Below are 17708 nucleotides of genomic sequence, written 5' to 3'. Positions count from 1 at the left end.
CTGTAATGCTAGCTACTTGGGAAGCTGAGGCAGGAGAATCTCTTGAACCCAGGAGGCAGAGGTTGCAGTGAGCCGAGATCATGCCACTGCACTCCAGCCTAGGTGACAAGAGTGAAAGTCCATCTCAAAATAAATAAGTAAATAAAAGTAATCTCTTTAAAAGATACATTGAATCCTGTCACTACTGCTTGAAACCTTTCCACGGCTTTTCATTGCACTTTGAATAAAATCCTGATGTCTTCCTGAGGTCGATGTGCGGTCCAGCTTCACCTTGTTATCATGTCCTAATCATCCTGGCTGCCTTTCAGCTCAAGCTCTTTCCTGCATCGGGGCCTTTCAGAGGCCCTGTTCCCCCTTCCCAGTTCTCCTCTCAGTTCTCTGTAGGTTTCAGATCAAACATCACCTCCTCATTCCCCATTACTCTCCATCACCACGGGCTGATCATTTTCTCCGTAGCTCTCAGCACATGACAGAAGTATACATTGCTTGTCATGGGATCCCTGTGTGCTCATGTCCCCAGTCAGCCCCATCATCTGGCCCAGGGCTAGGGACCCAGTGCCTAAGTGCGGAATGGAATTCGGCAAACTCCATGAAGTGCTGGCATCTCAGAAGGCTTTGGTAATGGCAGAGATAGTATTATTCACTTCCTTCCTTAGTCAGTCATTGTTGGGAGCAGACCCCCCAAAATCTGGCCATAAACCGGCCCCAAAACTGGCCATAAACAAAATCTCTGCAGCACTGTAACATGTTCATAATGGCCCTAACACCCACGCTGGAAGGTTGTGGGTTTACGGGAATGAGGGCAAGGAACACCTGGCCTGCCCAGGGCAGAAAACCGCTTAAAGGCATTCTTAAGCCACAAACAATAGCATGAGCAATCTGTGCCTTAAGGACATGCTCCTGCTGCAGTTAACTAGCCCCAACCTATTCATTTAATTTGGCCCATCACTTTGTTTCCCATAAGGGATAATTTTAGTTAATTTAATATCTATAGAAACAATACTAATGACTGGTTTGCTGTTAATAAATACGTGGGTAAATCTCTGTTTGGGGCTCTCAGCTCTGAAGGCTGTGAGACCCCTGATTTCCCACTTCACACCTCTATATTTCTGTGTGTGTGTCTTTAATTCCTCTAGCGCTGCTGGGTTAGGGTCTCCCCGACCAAGCTGCTCTCAGCAAGTCATCATCTTTTGTTTCCTCCACTTGCCCTGAGGTTACTGTTAATTTTGAAACATTTATTAACGAACATATGAGACACCATGCTAAATGCTAGAAAGGACACTGAGAGAGGGGAAGCCATGGTCCCTGACCTCAGGGAGGTGCCATCCAGGATGGAGACACTAAGGGAACCCTATCATTCCAGGGTGAGCTGGGCAGTGCTGTGGAGCTCCTCCTTGTCTCCTCCTCACTCCTTATCCTTTCTAGGTGACCTCAGAACCTCACAAGTTCTTAGATGATGCCCTTTCCTCATCTAACCCAGCTCTCTTCCACAGGACACATTCAGAACCCTTTATCTAAAATTATACTGTGCATTTGCACCAGTGTGTCTCATGGGAACCTCAAATGCAACAAAACCTAAAACCGAATTCATCTCTCATAAACAATTTAGTGGTATTTCAGATAAATAGAAGCATAGCTCATTGGGGAAATGGTGTTGAGATACTGGCTAACCCTTTGGAGGGAAAATGTTTTACATCAGAGAACATTCCAGGACGATAAAAGATATATAAAAAAAAGGAAGTCAACCGAGCATGGTGGCTCACACCTGTAAACCCAGCACTTTGGGAGGCCGAGGTGGGCAGATCCATTGAGCTCAGGAGTTCAAGATCAGCCTAGGTAACATGGAGAAACCTTGTCTCTATTAAAATACCAAAAAAAAAAAAAAAAAAAATTTAGCTGGGCTTGGTGGCACATATGTAATCCCAGCTACTTGGGATGCTGAGGCACAATAATTGCTTAAGCTGAGATCATGCCACTGCACTCCAGCCTGGGTGACAGAGTGAGACTCTGTCAAAAAAAAAAAAAAAAAAAAAAGGACTGAGTATTTTTTCAAGTGAGCTGGGGAGCCATTAGCGGGATTTAAACAGGGAAGTGACATGGTCTGATGTTGCAGCAGGATCGCCATGGCTCTAGGAAGAGAAGATAATCTGGGAGACCATATTTCAGTTGACTGCATCCCATCGTTGCTGCTGGGAAGTGGGCAGTCATACCTGTCTTTTCTTACTGGCTGCTTTTAAGATCTTCCCCAAAGTCATCCCCCTGGTCAGGTGCAAGGGCTCATGCTTGTAATCCCAGCATTTCGGGAGGCCAAGGTGGGAGGATCACCTAAAGTCAGGAGTTCGAGACCAGCCTGGCCAACATGGTGAAACTCCGTCTCTACTAAAAATACAAAAATTAGCCAGGCATGATGGTGCATACCTGTAATCCCAGCTACTAGGGAGGCTGAGGCAGAAGAATCGCTTGAACCCCGGAGGCAGAGCTTGCAGTGAGCCAAGATTGTGCCACTGCACTCCAGCCTGGGTGACAGAGTAAGACTCTGTCTCAAAACAACAAACAAACAAAACCAAAGTCCTCTCTCTGGTCACTGAGATAAATGCGTATCTGATTGTCTCCTTCGGAAAGGCTAATCAGAAACTCAAAAGAATGCAACCGTTTGTCTCTCACCTACCTGTGACCTGGAAGCCCCCTCCCTGCTTTGAGTTATCTCACCTTTCTGGACCGAACCAATGTTCATTTTACATATGTTGATTGATGTCTCATGTCTTCCTAAAATGTATAAAACCAAACTGTGCTCTGACCACGTTGGGCGCATGTCGTCAGGACCTCCTGAGGCTGTATCGTGGGCGCATCCTCAACCTTGGCAAAATGAACTTTCTAAATTAACAGACCTGTCTCAGATTTTCAGGATTCACATTGTCTTCCAATAATTCTGGAAAATACTCTGACAGTGTTTCTTTCCTTTCTCTATTATTTTCTTATAAGACTTCACCTAGACATCTATTAGACTTTCTCACTCTATCACTCATGTCTCATCCTTGCTTTCAAATATTCCATCTCTTTAGCTGGGTGTGGTGGTGTGCACCTGTAGACCAAGCTACTCGGGAGGCTGAGGCAGGAGGATGGCTTGAGCCCTGAAGGTCGGGGCTGCAGTGAGTCGTGACTGTGCCACTGCTCTCCAACCTTGGCAAAAAAAGGGAGACCCTGTATTAAAAAAACAACAACTAAAAATCAATCAAATATTCTCTTTCAGTCTCTGGACTACATTGTGTCTATCTGTATATATATTTTCATTTCTACTTTTAATCTCACTGACTTTTCAAGTGTGTCAGTATGTCAAATCTATTGTTTAGTCTTGTTGTCTGTTTTTTTTGTTTTTTGTTTTTTTTTTAGAGAGGAGGTCTTGCTATGTTGCCCAGGCTGCTCTCCAACTCCTGGGCTCAACCGATCCTCCCACCTCAGCCTAAAGAGCTACCTTAAGTAGTTAGGACTACTACAGGTTCACAGCACACCTTACCTGGCTATTTAGTCTTTTTGTTTGTTTTTGAGACGGAGTCTTGCTCTGTCACCAGGCTGGAGTGCAGTGGCGCCATCTCGGCTCACTGCAAGCTCCGCCTCCCGGGTTCACACCATTCTCCTGCCTGAGCCTTCCGAGTAGCTGGGACTACAGGCGCCCGCCACCATGCCCGGCTAATTTTTTGTATTTTTAGTAGAGACGGGGTTTCCCTGTACTAGCCAGGATGGTCTCGATCTCCTGACCTCATAATTCGCCCGCCTCAACCTCCCAAAGTGCTGGGATTACAGGCGTGAGCCATGGCGCCCAGTCTTTTTGTTTGTTTTTTTTGAGACGGAGTCTCACTCTGTTGCCCAGGCTGGAGTGCAGTGGCGCGATCTCGGCTCACTGCAATCTCCGCCTCCCGGGTTCACGCCATTCTCCTGCCTCAGCCTCGCGAGTAGCTGGGACTACAGGCGCCCGCCACCACGCCTGGCTAATTTTTTAGTATTTTTAGTAGAGATGGGGTTTCACCGTGTTAGCTAGGATGGTCTCGATCTCCTGACCTTGTGATCCGCCTGCCTTGGCGGATCCCAAAGTGCTGGGATTACAGGCCTGAGCCACCGCACCCGGCCTTTTTTTTTTTTTTTTTTTTTTGACAGAGTTTTGCTCTGTCACCCAGGCTGGCCAGGCAATCTCGGTTCACTGCAGCCTTGACCCACAGGCTCAAGCAATCCTCAAAACTCAGATTCATGAGTAGCTGGGATTACAGTCACCCGCCACCATGTCCGGCTAATTTTTTTTTTTTTTTTTTTTTTTTTTTTGAGACAGAATCTTGCTCTGTCACCCAGGCTGGAGTGCAGTGACGAGATCTTGACTCACTGCAACCTCTGTCTTCCAGGTTCAAGCGAATTCTCCTGCCTCGGCCTCATGAGTAGCTGGGATTACAGGTACCCACCACTATGCCCAGCTAATTTTTGTATTTTTAGTAGAGACGGGGTTTCACTATGTTGGTCAAGCTGGTCTCGAACTCTTGACCTCCGGTGAACCGCCCACCTCGGCCTCCCAAAGTGCTGGGATTACAGGCCTGAGCCGCCGTGCCCGGTCCACTTTTCTTTTCTTTTCTTTTCTTTTTTTTTTGAGACGGAGTTTCGCTCTTGTCGCCCAGGCTGCAGTGCAATGGTGCAATCTCGACTCACTGCAAGCTCCACTTCCCAAGTTCAAGTGATTCTCCTGCTTCAGCCTCCCAAGTAGCTGGGATTACAGGCGCCCGCCAACATGCCTGGCTAATTTTTGTATTTTTTTTTTTTTAGTAGAAATCGGATTTCGCCATGTTGGCCAGGCTGGTCTCGAACGCCTGACCTCAGGTGATCCACCCGCCTCGGGCTCCCAAAGTGCTGGGATTATAGGCGTGAGCCACTGCGCCCGGCCCCACTTTCCTTTCTTTCTTTCTTTTTAGACGGAGTGTCTCTCTGTCGCCCAAGCTCTGGAGTGCAGTGGAGTGATCTCGGCTCACTGCAACCTCCGCATACGGGGTTCAAGCGATTCTCCTGCCTCAGCCTCCTAAGTAGCTGGAATTACAGGCGCACGCCAACACACCTGGCTAATTTTTTTGTATTTTTAGTAGAGATGGGGTTTCACTATGTTGGCCAGCTGGTCTTGAACTCCTGACCTCAGGTGAACCGCCCACCCTGGCCTCCCAAAGTGCTGGGATTACAGGCTTGAACTGCCGCGCCCAGCCTCTTTTTTTTTTTTTCTTTTTTAATTTAAATAGAGCCAGGGTCTTGCTCTGTCACCCAGGCTGGACTGCAGGGGCACGAACCCGGCTCACTGCACCCTCCACTTTCCTGGCTCAAGCGATCCTCCCGCCTCAGCCTCCTGAATAACTGGGACTACAAGCGTGCACCACCACAGTCAGTTAATTTAAAAAAAAAATTGTAGAGCTGAAGTCTCACCATTGCCCAGGCTGGTCTGGACCTCCTGGGCTCAAGCAATTCTCCTGCCTCAGCCTCCCAAAATGCTGAGTCAATTTTTTTTTTTTTTTTTTTTTTTTTTTTTGAGACAGAGTCTCACTGTCGCCCAGGCTGCAGTGCAGTGGCATGATTCCGGCTCACTGCAACCTCCACCTCCCGGGTTCAAGCGCTTCTCCTGCCTCAGCCTCCCGAGTAGCTGGGACTACAGGCGCCCGCCACCACGCCGGCTAATTTTTTTTGTATTTTTAGTAGAGACAGGGTTTCACCATTGGCTAGGCTGGTCTCGAACCCCTAACCTTGTGATCTGCCCACCTCGGCCTCCCAAAGTGCTGGGATTATAGGCGTGAGCCACTGTGCCCGGCCTCTGTTTTTTATCAAAAAAAAAAAAAAGTCTACTTCTGTGAGTGCATATGAATTTGGAAAAGTGTATACCACAATGTTAATAGCTATTCTCTTTGGTTGATGGGATTATGTTTTTAGTCTTTTATCGTCATCTGATTTATATGTTCTCTCTCTTTTCTTGCTCCAAGAGCATATATCACTTGCATAATAGATTTTGGGCGGGAAAAAAAGAAGAAGCGTTTCTAAAACGACAGCCCAAAATAAGTGACCCTGTACTGATAGAGCACGCAAGCTCAGAAGTTCCCGGCGGCGGTTTACTAGTGCGTGCGTGAGTCCCTCAGGCGGTCAGGCTCTGTGGTCAGATCCGCCAGTTCTTCAGGCACCGCCGAGGCCACCCCAGGCTCCCCGCGGGTCCTGGCGGGGGGCGGGTCCACGCCAGCCCGGAAGAGACGCAGCACCGCGCATGCTCCTTCCTTTCCAGCCCCGGTACCGGACCCTGCAGCCGCAGAGGTGAGTTTCTGTGGAGTTCGAGTTCCATCGGCTCCCATCCGGGCTATCCTGCCGCCTTAGCGGCTGCTCCTCCCCAGGATGCGGGCAGGGGGCCTCTCTCCCACTCCCCACACACCGATTTCTGAGTAGCGATAGGGGCTGGAGGCTTATTTTATGGGGTAGGGGGCCTCTGGTAGGCGAAGGTTGTCCGAGGGAGAGGGGGAGGATGAAGCCAGTGCGTGGCGGAGACTTGCCAGGTGAGACTAGCGAGACGGTGTCCCACCGACACGCTTTTTTCTTCGGAACAGGACTCCCCCGACTGCCTCCTTGCCTGGCACTGGAGCTCTAGTTTGGGGGAGAAGTGGTAGGTAGGAGACGAGGGTGCGAAGGCCTTAGCCCTTCGGTTTGGGGTCTGCCGCCTTCAAGAAGCCGGGGCTTTACCCCTCCGGGCCTTCCCTGCGTACCTTATGGTACAGCCGCGAGATTCCGCGCTGGGTACGGTCGCTGATGGCCTCCAGCTGCTCCCGATAATACAGGGTTTGCTCCTCTCCCCCCCATTGACCTTTGTAATTGATGAGAACTTAAGGAAGTTTGGCGCGAATGTGCACCACTATCCTGGTTTTAACATACTGTCAACTTTTCCACCTGAATTGTGTTTGGGGGTGGGGACTGACGGAGCTGGCCTCTGCCGAATCTGTTTTGTGGAGTTGAGTCTTCCCACCAGCAGGTTGTCTACGGTTTTGTGTGGGTCACTTTAGGATCAAGAACTTGATTACCAGGCCCCGGCCTCGTTACTCAGAAGTGCTCTTGACAATCGTCTCATTCTTGCAGATGTTGATGCCTAAGAAGAACCGGATTGCCATTTATGAACTCCTTTTTAAGGAGGGAGTCATGGTGGCCAAGAAGGATGTCCACATGCCTAAGCACCCGGAGCTGGCAGACAAGAATGTGCCCAACCTTCATGTCATGAAGGCCATGCAGGTAGGAGGGTGAGGAGGAAGATGGGATGGATCTTCCTCCCCGGGATCCCATCCCGGGATGGGATGGAATGGGATGGAGGGATCTTCCCCTAAGGTTCAAGGCAAGTTCAAAAAGGGAGGTCAGGACTGCGGGGGCTGCTTGGTAACTTGAAGGGCTGGCTGGGACTGGAGACTTGCCTAGGATGATCCAAGCTTCTACTTAACGCCTTAACAGTAGTTTTCTACCTTACAGTCTCTCAAGTCCCGAGGCTACGTGAAGGAACAGTTTGCCTGGAGACATTTCTACTGGTACCTTACCAATGAGGGTATCCAGTATCTCCGTGATTACCTTCATCTGCCCCCGGAGATTGTGCCTGCCACCCTACGCCGTAGCCGTCCAGAGACTGGCAGGCCTCGGCCTAAAGGTATGGTTCCCAAACAAATGCCTTCAGATGGTTTCCAAACAAATGCCTTCAGCTATTTGAAGATAGTTTCTTTTGTGTAAGGGACAAAAGCATTCTTAGCTGATGTCAGCTTTAGAGGGCTCTGGCCTGCAGGCATTTGGTCAAGTGCTAGAACCTTTGTCCCATGGCTTGGGACTTGGAATAGAACTAGACTCAGTTCTTCAGGCCATCCATGAGATGGCCTTAAGCACAGATAGTCTGTCACTTTCTTCACCCACACCTGTACAAACATCCAGATACATGTGGTATAGAATATTGAGTAACTTTTCCAGCAGAGTGCGTTGTACTATTCCCGAGAAGTCCAAAGCAAAGCCATTTACCACCTCGAAAGAAACAAGAGTGTTGTAGTTTTCTTGCCAACAGGAGAAAAAATTAGAAACGAGTGGAGAACGGATGGTGTATACCACGATGTGAAAGGATATGCATGCATGTGTGGTGTGAGGAGAATTATCTTCTGATTCTTGGGATCATTGTTAGCTCACAGTTGCTTTTTTTTTTTTTTTTTTTAACGGAGTCTTGCTCTGTTGCCCAGCCTGGAGTGCGGTGGTAAGCCACCGTGCTTGGCCTGTATTTTATCTAGGTTATGGTTCTTTGTTACAAAACTCTGTAGGAGCTGCAGAGAGCATAGGTTGAGGTGAAAAACTGCGCAGATTCCTAAATGTGATCATCAGAGGGCCCAGGTTCCCCTGGAGAGTTACCTTATGGAGCTCAGGAATTCGTTATGAAAGCTCCCCAAGGGATTCTGGTGATTAGGTAGACATAATTTTTTGAGACAGTCTCACTCTGTTGCCGAGGCTGGAGTGCAGTGGTGCGATCTCAGCTTACTGCAACTTCCACCTCTGAGGTTCAATCAATTCTGTCTCAGCCTCCCGAGACTGGGATTATAGGCGCCCAGAGCGACACCCAGCTAATTTTTGTATTTTTAGCGGAGATGGGGTTTCACTCTGTTGGCCAGGCTGGGCTCGAACTCCTGACCTCAGGTGATCCACCACCTCAGCCTCCCAAAGTGCTGGGATTACAGGCGTTAGCCACTGCTCCCAGCCCATAATATGTCTTTTTAGCAAAAGTTGTCTACTACATCTTGGAATCTCCTGGGAGAAAAAAATACCAGTGCCTATCTGTGCTTGATATATTCTGATTTAGTTGGGCCTGACATTTGTTTTTGCCACTCATTACATGATTAATTTATTTCTGCTCTAAAAGGAGTTCATTCTACCTGAGTGCAGTGACTCATTCCTGTAATCCCAGCACTTTAGGAGGCCAAGGCAGGAAGACTACTTGAGTCCAGGAGTTTGAGACCAGCTAAGGCAGTATAGTGAGACTCCGTCTACAAAAAAATAAATTAGCCAGGCGTGGTGGTGCACACCTGTGGTTAAGCCCAGGAACTCCAGGCTGCATTGAGCTGTGATTGTGGCCATGGCACTCAGCCTGAACAACAAAGCAAGACACTGTGTCAAAAAAAAAAGACATAGTTCATATTCTAATCATATGGACTCCGGGTAAGTTCCAAGGTAACTGGCTAGAGAAAATACTTGATTAAATTGTTACTGATTGTGTTTGTTTGTTTGTTTATATTCTGTCACCTAGGCTGGAGTGCAGTGTCACGATCCCAATTTACTGCAACCTCTGCCTCCCGGGTTCAAGTGATTCTCCTGCCTCAGCTTCTTGGTAGCTGGGATCACAGGCGTGCACCACCACACCCGGCTAATTTTTGTAATTTTAGTAGAGACAGGGTTTTACCATGTTGGCCAGGCTGTTCTTGAACTCCTGGCCTCAAGTGATCACCTGCCTTGGCCTCCCAAAGTGCCGGGATTACAGGCGTGAGCCACTGCGTCTGGCCATTTATGATAATTTTTTTAAGGTAGCTCTTAAAGTTTGTGCCTTAGGGTGTGGTGGCTCACACCTGTAATCCCAGCACTTTGGGAGGCCAAGGCGGGAGGATCACATGAGACCAGGAGTTCAAGACCAGCCTGTCTAACATGGTAAAACCCTGTCTCTACTAAAGATACCAACCAAAAAAAATCGGCCTGGGCGCGGTGGCTCACGCCTATAATCCCATCACTTTGGAAGGCCAAGGCGGGAGGGTCACTTGAGGTCAGGAGTTGGAGACCAGCCTGGCCAACAGGTTGAAACCCCCTTTCTACTAAAAATACAAAACGTAGCCGTGCGTGGTGGCACGTGCATGTAATCCCACCTACTGGGGAGGCTGGGGTGAGAGTACTGCTTGAACCCAGGAGGCAGAGGTTGCAGTGAGCCGAGATCGCGCCACTGCACTCCAACCTGGGTGACAGAGTGAGACTCCGTCTCAAAAAAAGATAATAAATAATAAAGTTTCTGCCTTAATATGTATCCCACAGCCTAACAGGTATGTGAAGAAGCCCAAGAGGAACTAAACGATTCTTAGTAACCCCTAGATTATGTACTTAATATTGGAGTTGGGACTTTCAGCTTAGGATGCTTCCTTTTCCGTTTGCATATACTAAGTTTTCCACTTAACGTGGGTCAGGTTCAAAAGTTTGGCTATTCAGATGTTCATAGAAATAGCTAGATACCTAGATTGGTCCAATAATTGGAAAATAGTTTTATGTTGAAACAAAATGGAAGGCTTTTTTTTTTTTTCAGATTTGCAGCCAAGATTGTCAATAAGTTTCTATGGAGAAATAATTATTTCTAGCTGACATTGTAGGTTTAAGGAGTTCCTGTCCCCATTAACCCATCTTAACCAAGTGGTTGCTGAGAGTGACAACAGGAGAGCAATGCCAGTTTTCTTGGCTTTAAGGGACAGGGTTCTCACGTTGCCCTGTGTTCACAGTGTGGTTTGATTTACATAGGTCTGGAGGGTGAGCGACCTGCGAGACTCACAAGAGGGGAAGCTGACAGAGATACCTACAGACGGAGTGCTGTGCCACGTGAGTAAATGCATCACCTATATTAGGGGAGTTGGGGTGAAATGTCTGGATTCTCACAGCTGGCTCTGGCTGGGTGGGGCTCAGCCCTTGATGATGACAAAATGACCAGGAAAGATTCTTGGTTTCACTCTGCAGAGCATCAGAACAGCTGGAGTCCTTTGTGCTTCCTTCTTCATGCAGTGATTTCATAGATGAGAATTAGGAGGAGGCTGGGATTTTTTAAAAAACAAAACTCAGGCCGGGCTCAGTGGCTCATGCCTGTAATCCCAGCACTTTGGTGGGGGGGGGGGTCGAAGTGGGCAGATTACTTGAGGTCAGGAGTTCGAGACCAGCCTGGCCAACATGACGAAACCCTGTCTCTACTAAAAATACAAAAATTAGGGCGGTGTGGTGGTGGGCATCTGTAGTCCCAGCTACTTAGGAGGCTGAGGCATGAGAATTGATTGAACCTGGGAGGCAGAGGCCGCAGTGAGCCGAGATCATGCCATTGTATTAGATCTATGGCTCACACTGGGCACGAGGATAGGGGGAGGAAAGCAAATGCCAATAACAAATATGGTTTCAGTAATTGTTAAAGTTGTCACTCCAGCCTGGGTGACAGAGCAAGACTGTCTCCAAAAAAAAAAAAAACCTCTTCGGTAAAATGTGGAGCTTTTGTTAGTATTTTTGCAAAGGAATAATAGGATTCAACTTGTTTTTTTTTAAATTTTGTTTCATTTTTGAGACAGTCTCTCTCTGTCACCCAGGCTGGAGTGCAGTGGCAAGATCTTAGCTCACTGCAAGCTCTGCCTCCTGGGTTCACGCCACTCTCCTGCCTCAGCCTCCTGAGTAGCTGGGACTACAGGCGCCTGCCGCCATGCCCAGCTAATTTTTTTTGTATTTTTAGTAGAGATGGGGTTTCACCGTGTTAGCCAGGATGGTCTGGATATCCTGACCTCATGATCCGCCCGCCTCAGCCTGCCAAAGTGCTGGGATTACAGATGTGAGCCACCGCGCCCACCCGGATAAAGTCACTCGTTGTTGATTGTGATACAAAAGCAAGGTGTACAAGAAGAGTTTTTACTAACTTCTACCACTCTTAGCCTCCTTCTGTCATCTTTTGGAGAAGTGACCACTTGACCTGAGTACCATACAGGGTAGTAGAAGGAATGAATTTCTCCAGCCCTTGGTTCAGAGGAAGTTGGTGATACTGGAAGTTTAACGATTATGGGCCAGGCACAGTGGCTCATGCCTGTAATCCCAGCACTTTGGGAGGCCGAGGCAGGTGGATCACTTGAGGTCAGGAGTTCAAGACCAGCCTGGCCAGCATGGTAAAACCCCATCTCTACTTTAAAAAATTAGCTGGGCATGATGGTGTGTGCCTGCCTGTAATAATCTCAGCTACTCGGGAGGCTGAGGCGGGAGAATTGCTTGAACCTGGGAGGCGGAGGTTGCAGTGAGACAAGATCATGCCACTGCACTCCACCCTGGGCAACAGCAAGACCCTGTCTCAAAAGAAAAGAAATTTAACGGTTACTGAAACCATATTCGTTATTGGCATTTGCTTTCCTCCCCCTATTCTTGTACCCAATGTGAGCCATAGATCTAATACAAAATTTCCTCGTAGCCACACTTGAAAAAGCAAGTGGAAACAGGTTATTTGAGTACTAATGTCTTTTATTTAATCAAATATTTGTAAAAGTGAGTTGGGAATGGTGGTATGTGCCTATAGTCCCAGCTACTTGGAAGGCCAAGGCAAGAGGATTGTTTTGAGCCCAGGAGTTTGAGATACAGCGAGCTATGATCTTGTTGCTACATTCCAGCCTGGGCAACAGAGTGAGACCCCGCGCCCCGCACCAACTCAAATAAATCAGGGCCGGGCGCGGTGGCCCACTCCTGTAATCCCAGCACTTTGGGAGGCCGAGGCGGGCAGATCACCTGAGGTCAGGAGTTTGAGACCAGCCTGGACAACATGGTGAAACCCCGTCTCTACTTAAAATACAAAAAATTAGCCAAGCGTGGTGGTATGCACATGTAGTCCCAGCTACTCGGAGCATGAGGCAGGAGAATCACTTGAACCCAGGAGGTGAAGGTTGCAGTGAGCTGAGATTGCATCATTGCACTCCAGCCTCAGGGACAAGAGTGAGACTTTGTCTCAAAAAAAAAAATAAGTAAATAAATACAAATAAATCGGTTTTAAAAATATCTAAACGTGTTAATTTAACATGTAATCAGTATAAACAGTAGTGAAATATTTTACATTCTTTTTTTCTTAAGTCTTTGTAATTGGCTGGGTGCAGTGGCTCACACCCGTAATTCCAGCACTTAGGGAGGCTGAGGCAGGCAGATCACTTGAGCTCAGGAGTTTTAGACCAGCCCGGGCAACATGGCAGAACCCCATCTCTACAAAAAATATAAAAATTAGGGCTGGGTGCGGTGGCTCATGCCTGTAATCCCAACACTTCAGGAGGCCGAGGTGGGCGGATCACTTGAGGTTGGGAGTTTGAGACCAGCCTGGAGAAACCAACATGAAGAAACCCCATCTCTACTAAAAATACAAAAAAATTAGCCATGCATGGTGGCGCATGCCTGTAATCCCAGCTACTCGGGAGGCTGAGGCAGGAGAATCGCTTGAACCTGGGAGGCGGAGGTTGCAGTGAGCCGAGATCGCGCCATTGCACTCTAGCCTGGGCAACAAGAGCGAAATTCAGTCTCAAACGAACAAAAAATATAAAAATTAGCTGCCTGTAGTCCCACCTGAGGTGGGAGGATCGCTTGAGCCCATGAGGCAGAGGTTGTAGTGAGCTGAGATCGTACCACTGCACTCCACCCTGGGTGACAGAGTAAGACCCTGTCTCAAATAAGTAAAAGAAAACTGGTGAATTTTGCACATGTCTCCATTTGAACTGTGACTGGGATATAGGACCGGGCAGCATCTTGTCTGCTTTTCTCCCATGGTGGTAATTAAGGCTTTTGTGGGCCCTTCCCTTTACATGTTAGTTCTTCCATAATTACACTCCCTTTGTTATCTAGATGCTGCTGTGAAGTGGGTAAGTCAGTCAGTGTGATAGGAAGTAGGAATCCTTTGGGAGGATTTATAGTTTGGGCTGTGAGTATTGAAGGGTGACATAAGGAAGGCTGAGAAGGGTGCCCCAGGAAAGACAAAGGTGGCTCAGAAGGTATTCCCCACCACTGGTGTAATTTGCTTATATTTAACGGAGTGGTACTTGGCTTTTCCTGCAAGATTGGAGTCAGTGAATTGTCTTCCCTTGTTCTATAGTAGATTAGATCATATGATGATTCTAAATCGATGTTTCACTTTCTAGCTGGTGCCGACAAGAAAGCCGAGGCTGGGGCTGGGTCAGCAACCGAATTCCAGTTTGTGAGTATCTTCCTATTTGTTTTCCATGAGCCATCACTTGTTCTGGCCTCAGTCTGGTTGCTCTGCAAGTTGTGGGGATGTCATATAGTATGGGTGGGTCCTGTCAACCAGTTCCCTCCTCCCACTTTTTTCCAAATTCCAAATTTTACATTGAGTTGTAGCATGCAAACTTTTGTAAATACATAAATTACTGAAATGAGTCTCAGAAATCAGTACATGTGGCCTACTAGTATTTTCTGTTTCATTAATGCTTGACATTGAACTAAACACTGGAAGGTGGGTGGGCTTAAGAACCAAGATGGTATGAAATCCTCCATCTTTTTTCAGTTGATGTAATGTTAGGTAGGTTCCCCTCTGCCTCAGTTTCTCCATCTATAAAATAAGGTGATAATTACAGCTACTAAGGTAGTTGTGAGATAGTTAATCCAGGCATAGTACTGGCATATCACTTTTGTCCTATGGCAGGTCCTCATAGCACACGATTGCTCTCAGATAATGTCATTTGTAAAAAGGAAGCATGTACAGTAGAAACGGTTCAATCCTGGTGCTGGATGCTTTCATAGGAGTATGTATGAACACACTCTGGGTGGGTGGCCATACTCCCACTTTACCAGTGAAGAAATGGGCCTAGATGTTAGATATGGCCCCACATCCAGTAAGGGGCAGTGCTGGGATTTACAGCCTGTACTCAGCTCTCTCCCAGCTGTTTACATTTGGGGGCCTCTGGAGTTATAATGAGGCCTGAAAGTTAGCAAAACCTCGAAAGATCAAACCAGAGTGCTGCTCATGCTGATGTGATGTGCTTTCTCTTACAGAGAGGCGGATTTGGTCGTGGACGTGGTCAGCCACCTCAGTAAAATTGGAGAGGATTCTTTTGCATTGAATAAACTTACAGCCAAAAAACCTTAATCTTTTGTCCGTTTTGTTTGCATTGTGCAGCCTGAACAGGAACAGTTTAAGTGTCAGAATGTAAATGGGGCGGTACAGGCTTGGTTTGGGGAGTTGTCATTGTCCTGGGTGACACCGGCTGCTGCTGTACTTGGCTTTGGCGTGTGCCCTGCTTTCTCTAGGCAGCGCCTCCCTGCAGAGTGGTGTCCCATATGGTGCTGCAGTTGGAAAACTGGGTCCCTTCTTTAGACCAGCCATGCTGCCTCAGCTCAGCATGGTGGGAAAATTGCTGGTTTGCCTGGAGTCGTGATTTGTGCCTGCTGTCAGGAACTATAAGAAGTACTGGGGAGGGAGGATGAAAGGTAATGACCAAGGAAATGGTGCACTTGGAATCCTTCAATTTATGGAGAAGAAGCACAGGAATGGTGTTTAGGCCAACGTTACTAATCTAAGTCTTCAAGCCTCAGCGTTTGTTGACAAGAATCAAGGGAGAAAACAAGAATGCACAAAAACTGCTGTTCAAAGTGGCTAACGCCTACTCAGGAGCCTGAGGCAGGATTGCTTGAGGCTAGGAGTTTGAGACCAGCCTGGGCAACATAGCAAGACCCTGTCTCAAAAAAGGACCAAAACATTTGAAAGTCATCTGATTTTTTTTTTTTTTTTTTTTTTTTTTTTTTTTTTTGTGATGAAGTCTAGCTCTTCACCTAGGCTGGAGTGCAGTGGCGCGATCTAAGCTTATCACAACCTCCGCCTCCCAGGTTCAAGCAGTTCTGCCTCAGCCTTCCGAGTAGCTGGGATTACAGGCATCTGCCACCGCGTCCAGCTAATTTTGTATTTTTAGTACAGATGGGGTTTCCCCATGTTGGTCAGGCTGGTCTTGAACTCCTGACCTCAGGTGATTCGCCCACCTTGGCCTTCCAAAGTGCTGGGATTATAGGCATGAGCCACCGTGCCCGACCAACATTTTTATGTCTTAACATAATAGGGATAAATACTGGGCAGTAGGAGCTTTGCTATCCAGGGTTCCTTTAAGGAAGGAATGAGTTGTAGTTTTCCTTGGACTCAGAGTGGTGATCCGTCATCTTATGGCATGACTAAATGGACTAGAGGTGTGTATACAGTTTTCCGGTGATCAAGTGTGATCTTACCATAGTACAGGAAAGGGACTGCAAACATATACCTGGCACAATGCCAGAAGGGAACCTTGGCATAGCCCAGTGAGAGCTGCGACAATCCTGTGGACTTTTGCTGGGCAGGACACCAACCTTGGCTTGCGGATCAGTCACCATGACTATCTGCTTGCAGTAAATACAAGTTACTGGGATGGAGGTGGTTAAAGCATTTGAGATACCAGCTCTGAACCAACCAGTGGCTCAAGACAGGCCCAAGGTAATGTTTTCAGCCAGAAAAGCTGGTAGCTAATTGGAAGTGCATCTTATGGGTTCCGGGGACTTGGGAATCATATTTGTGTAGTACTGTGGGGTAAGCATTGTGTACAAATGGACAATAATTGGTTAAATGGGGCCTGGCATGGTGGTTCACACCTTTAATCCCAGCACTTTGGGAGGGCAAGATAGGCAGATCACTTGAGTCCAGGAGTTAAAGACCGGCATGGGTAACACAGTGAAACCCTGTCTCCACAAAAAAAAAAAAAAAAAATCATCCATGCATGGTGGTGCTCACCTGTAGTTCCAGCTACTTGGGAGGCTGAGTCAGGAGGATCGTTTGAGTCCAGGAGGTAGAGGTTGCAGTGAGCTGAGATTGTGCCACTGCACTCCAGCCTAGGCGACAGAGCAAGACTCAATAATAATCACTGGTCTCGAAGCTGAGCACCGTGGCACACACCTGTAGTCCCAGCTACTCAGGAGGCCGAGGCAGAAGGATCACTTGAGCCCAGGAGTTCGAAACCATCCATTGTGAGACCCAATCTCAAAAAAAAAAAAAAAAAAAATTTAAAAAATTGGTCAAATGAGATTGATGATAATTCTAAACAACACAGAATTCTAAACCACCTTCAGTATTGATAGGCAGTTGTAATGTAGACCACGAGGTGGCAGCTGATGGCAACTCCAAATATGCACTTAACTGTTAGTCCTGGGAAGTGAACTTTGGAATCTGAGCCACCAATAAAATAGAAGCTTGCTTTGGCAGAAAGAAGCAGTGTTTGGGGAAGCTTGTTTCAGCACGGCCTTGGCTCGTTTCAAAGATTGCTTTTTATCCAATTTTTCTGCTGGCTTGAGTGATGTCAAGTGGTTTGCCCATGTTCACACGCTTTGTGATTGTTTAACCTGGATTCCACTGTGAAATGTTAGTAGCTCCTGCCTTTCTGTTTCCCACTGAGGCCAGCTAGTCAATAGGTTTCCTCTATGATCTTAGTGATTTTCTGGCCCTAAAATGTTACTTTTTCAGCTAGGGCTCTTTGCCAACTTCTTTCCTCGTGATTCAAATTAGTTCCGTAATACATACTCCAAGATCACCCATGGACTCTGGGGAAACCCGAGGAATCTATAAAAGAGCATGTGAATAAAAACATGCAGGTAGAAGTGGATCTTGGTGCCTGCCAGCTCTGTCCCTACCTTGGTAGATTAAAACATCCCTTCCAATCAATAATCATTCATTAGCTGCTCAAGGATCATTGCTAATAAGAGCTCTGAGAAACAAGGCTCAAAGTTTGCCCTTAAGCACCTGACAGTCGAGTTGGGAAAACAAAACCAAAGCTATACATTGAATCCAGAACAACAACTATTCCATAAGTGGTAAATCGTGTCCAGACTGAATTCTAGGGAAGTGTAGGGCAAGGGAAATGAATGAAGGCTCAAGTGGCCCAGAGGTG

The 17708-nt window shown here is 47.4% G+C and overlaps 1 protein-coding gene across 3 annotated transcripts; it reads left to right on the top strand.

The window, feature by feature from the left end:
• Positions 1-6159: 6159 nt before the first annotated feature.
• Positions 6160-14896, top strand: LOC100973697 (small ribosomal subunit protein eS10). Of its 3 annotated transcripts, none has more exons than XM_008960611.5 (6): positions 6160-6315; positions 7126-7275; positions 7507-7678; positions 10549-10626; positions 13932-13987; positions 14803-14896. In XM_008960611.5, exons 2-6 carry the CDS (start codon positions 7126-7128, stop codon positions 14842-14844), a joined length of 498 nt encoding a protein of 165 aa, XP_008958859.1. In that variant the 5' UTR covers positions 6160-6315; the 3' UTR covers positions 14845-14896. The 3 variants fall into 3 exon arrangements, with proteins under 3 accessions (XP_008958859.1, XP_057158468.1, XP_008958860.1); XM_057302485.2 differs by having other exon boundaries at positions 10549-10630; XM_008960612.4 differs by lacking the exon at positions 6160-6315 and adding an exon at positions 6531-6551.
• Positions 14897-17708: the final 2812 nt, after the last annotated feature.

The sequence above is a fragment of the Pan paniscus genome, chromosome 5, assembly GCF_029289425.2.
Source record: "Pan paniscus chromosome 5, NHGRI_mPanPan1-v2.0_pri, whole genome shotgun sequence".
Classification (NCBI taxonomy): domain Eukaryota; kingdom Metazoa; phylum Chordata; class Mammalia; order Primates; family Hominidae; genus Pan; species Pan paniscus.
This window is presented reverse-complemented; position numbering and strand designations above follow the sequence as displayed.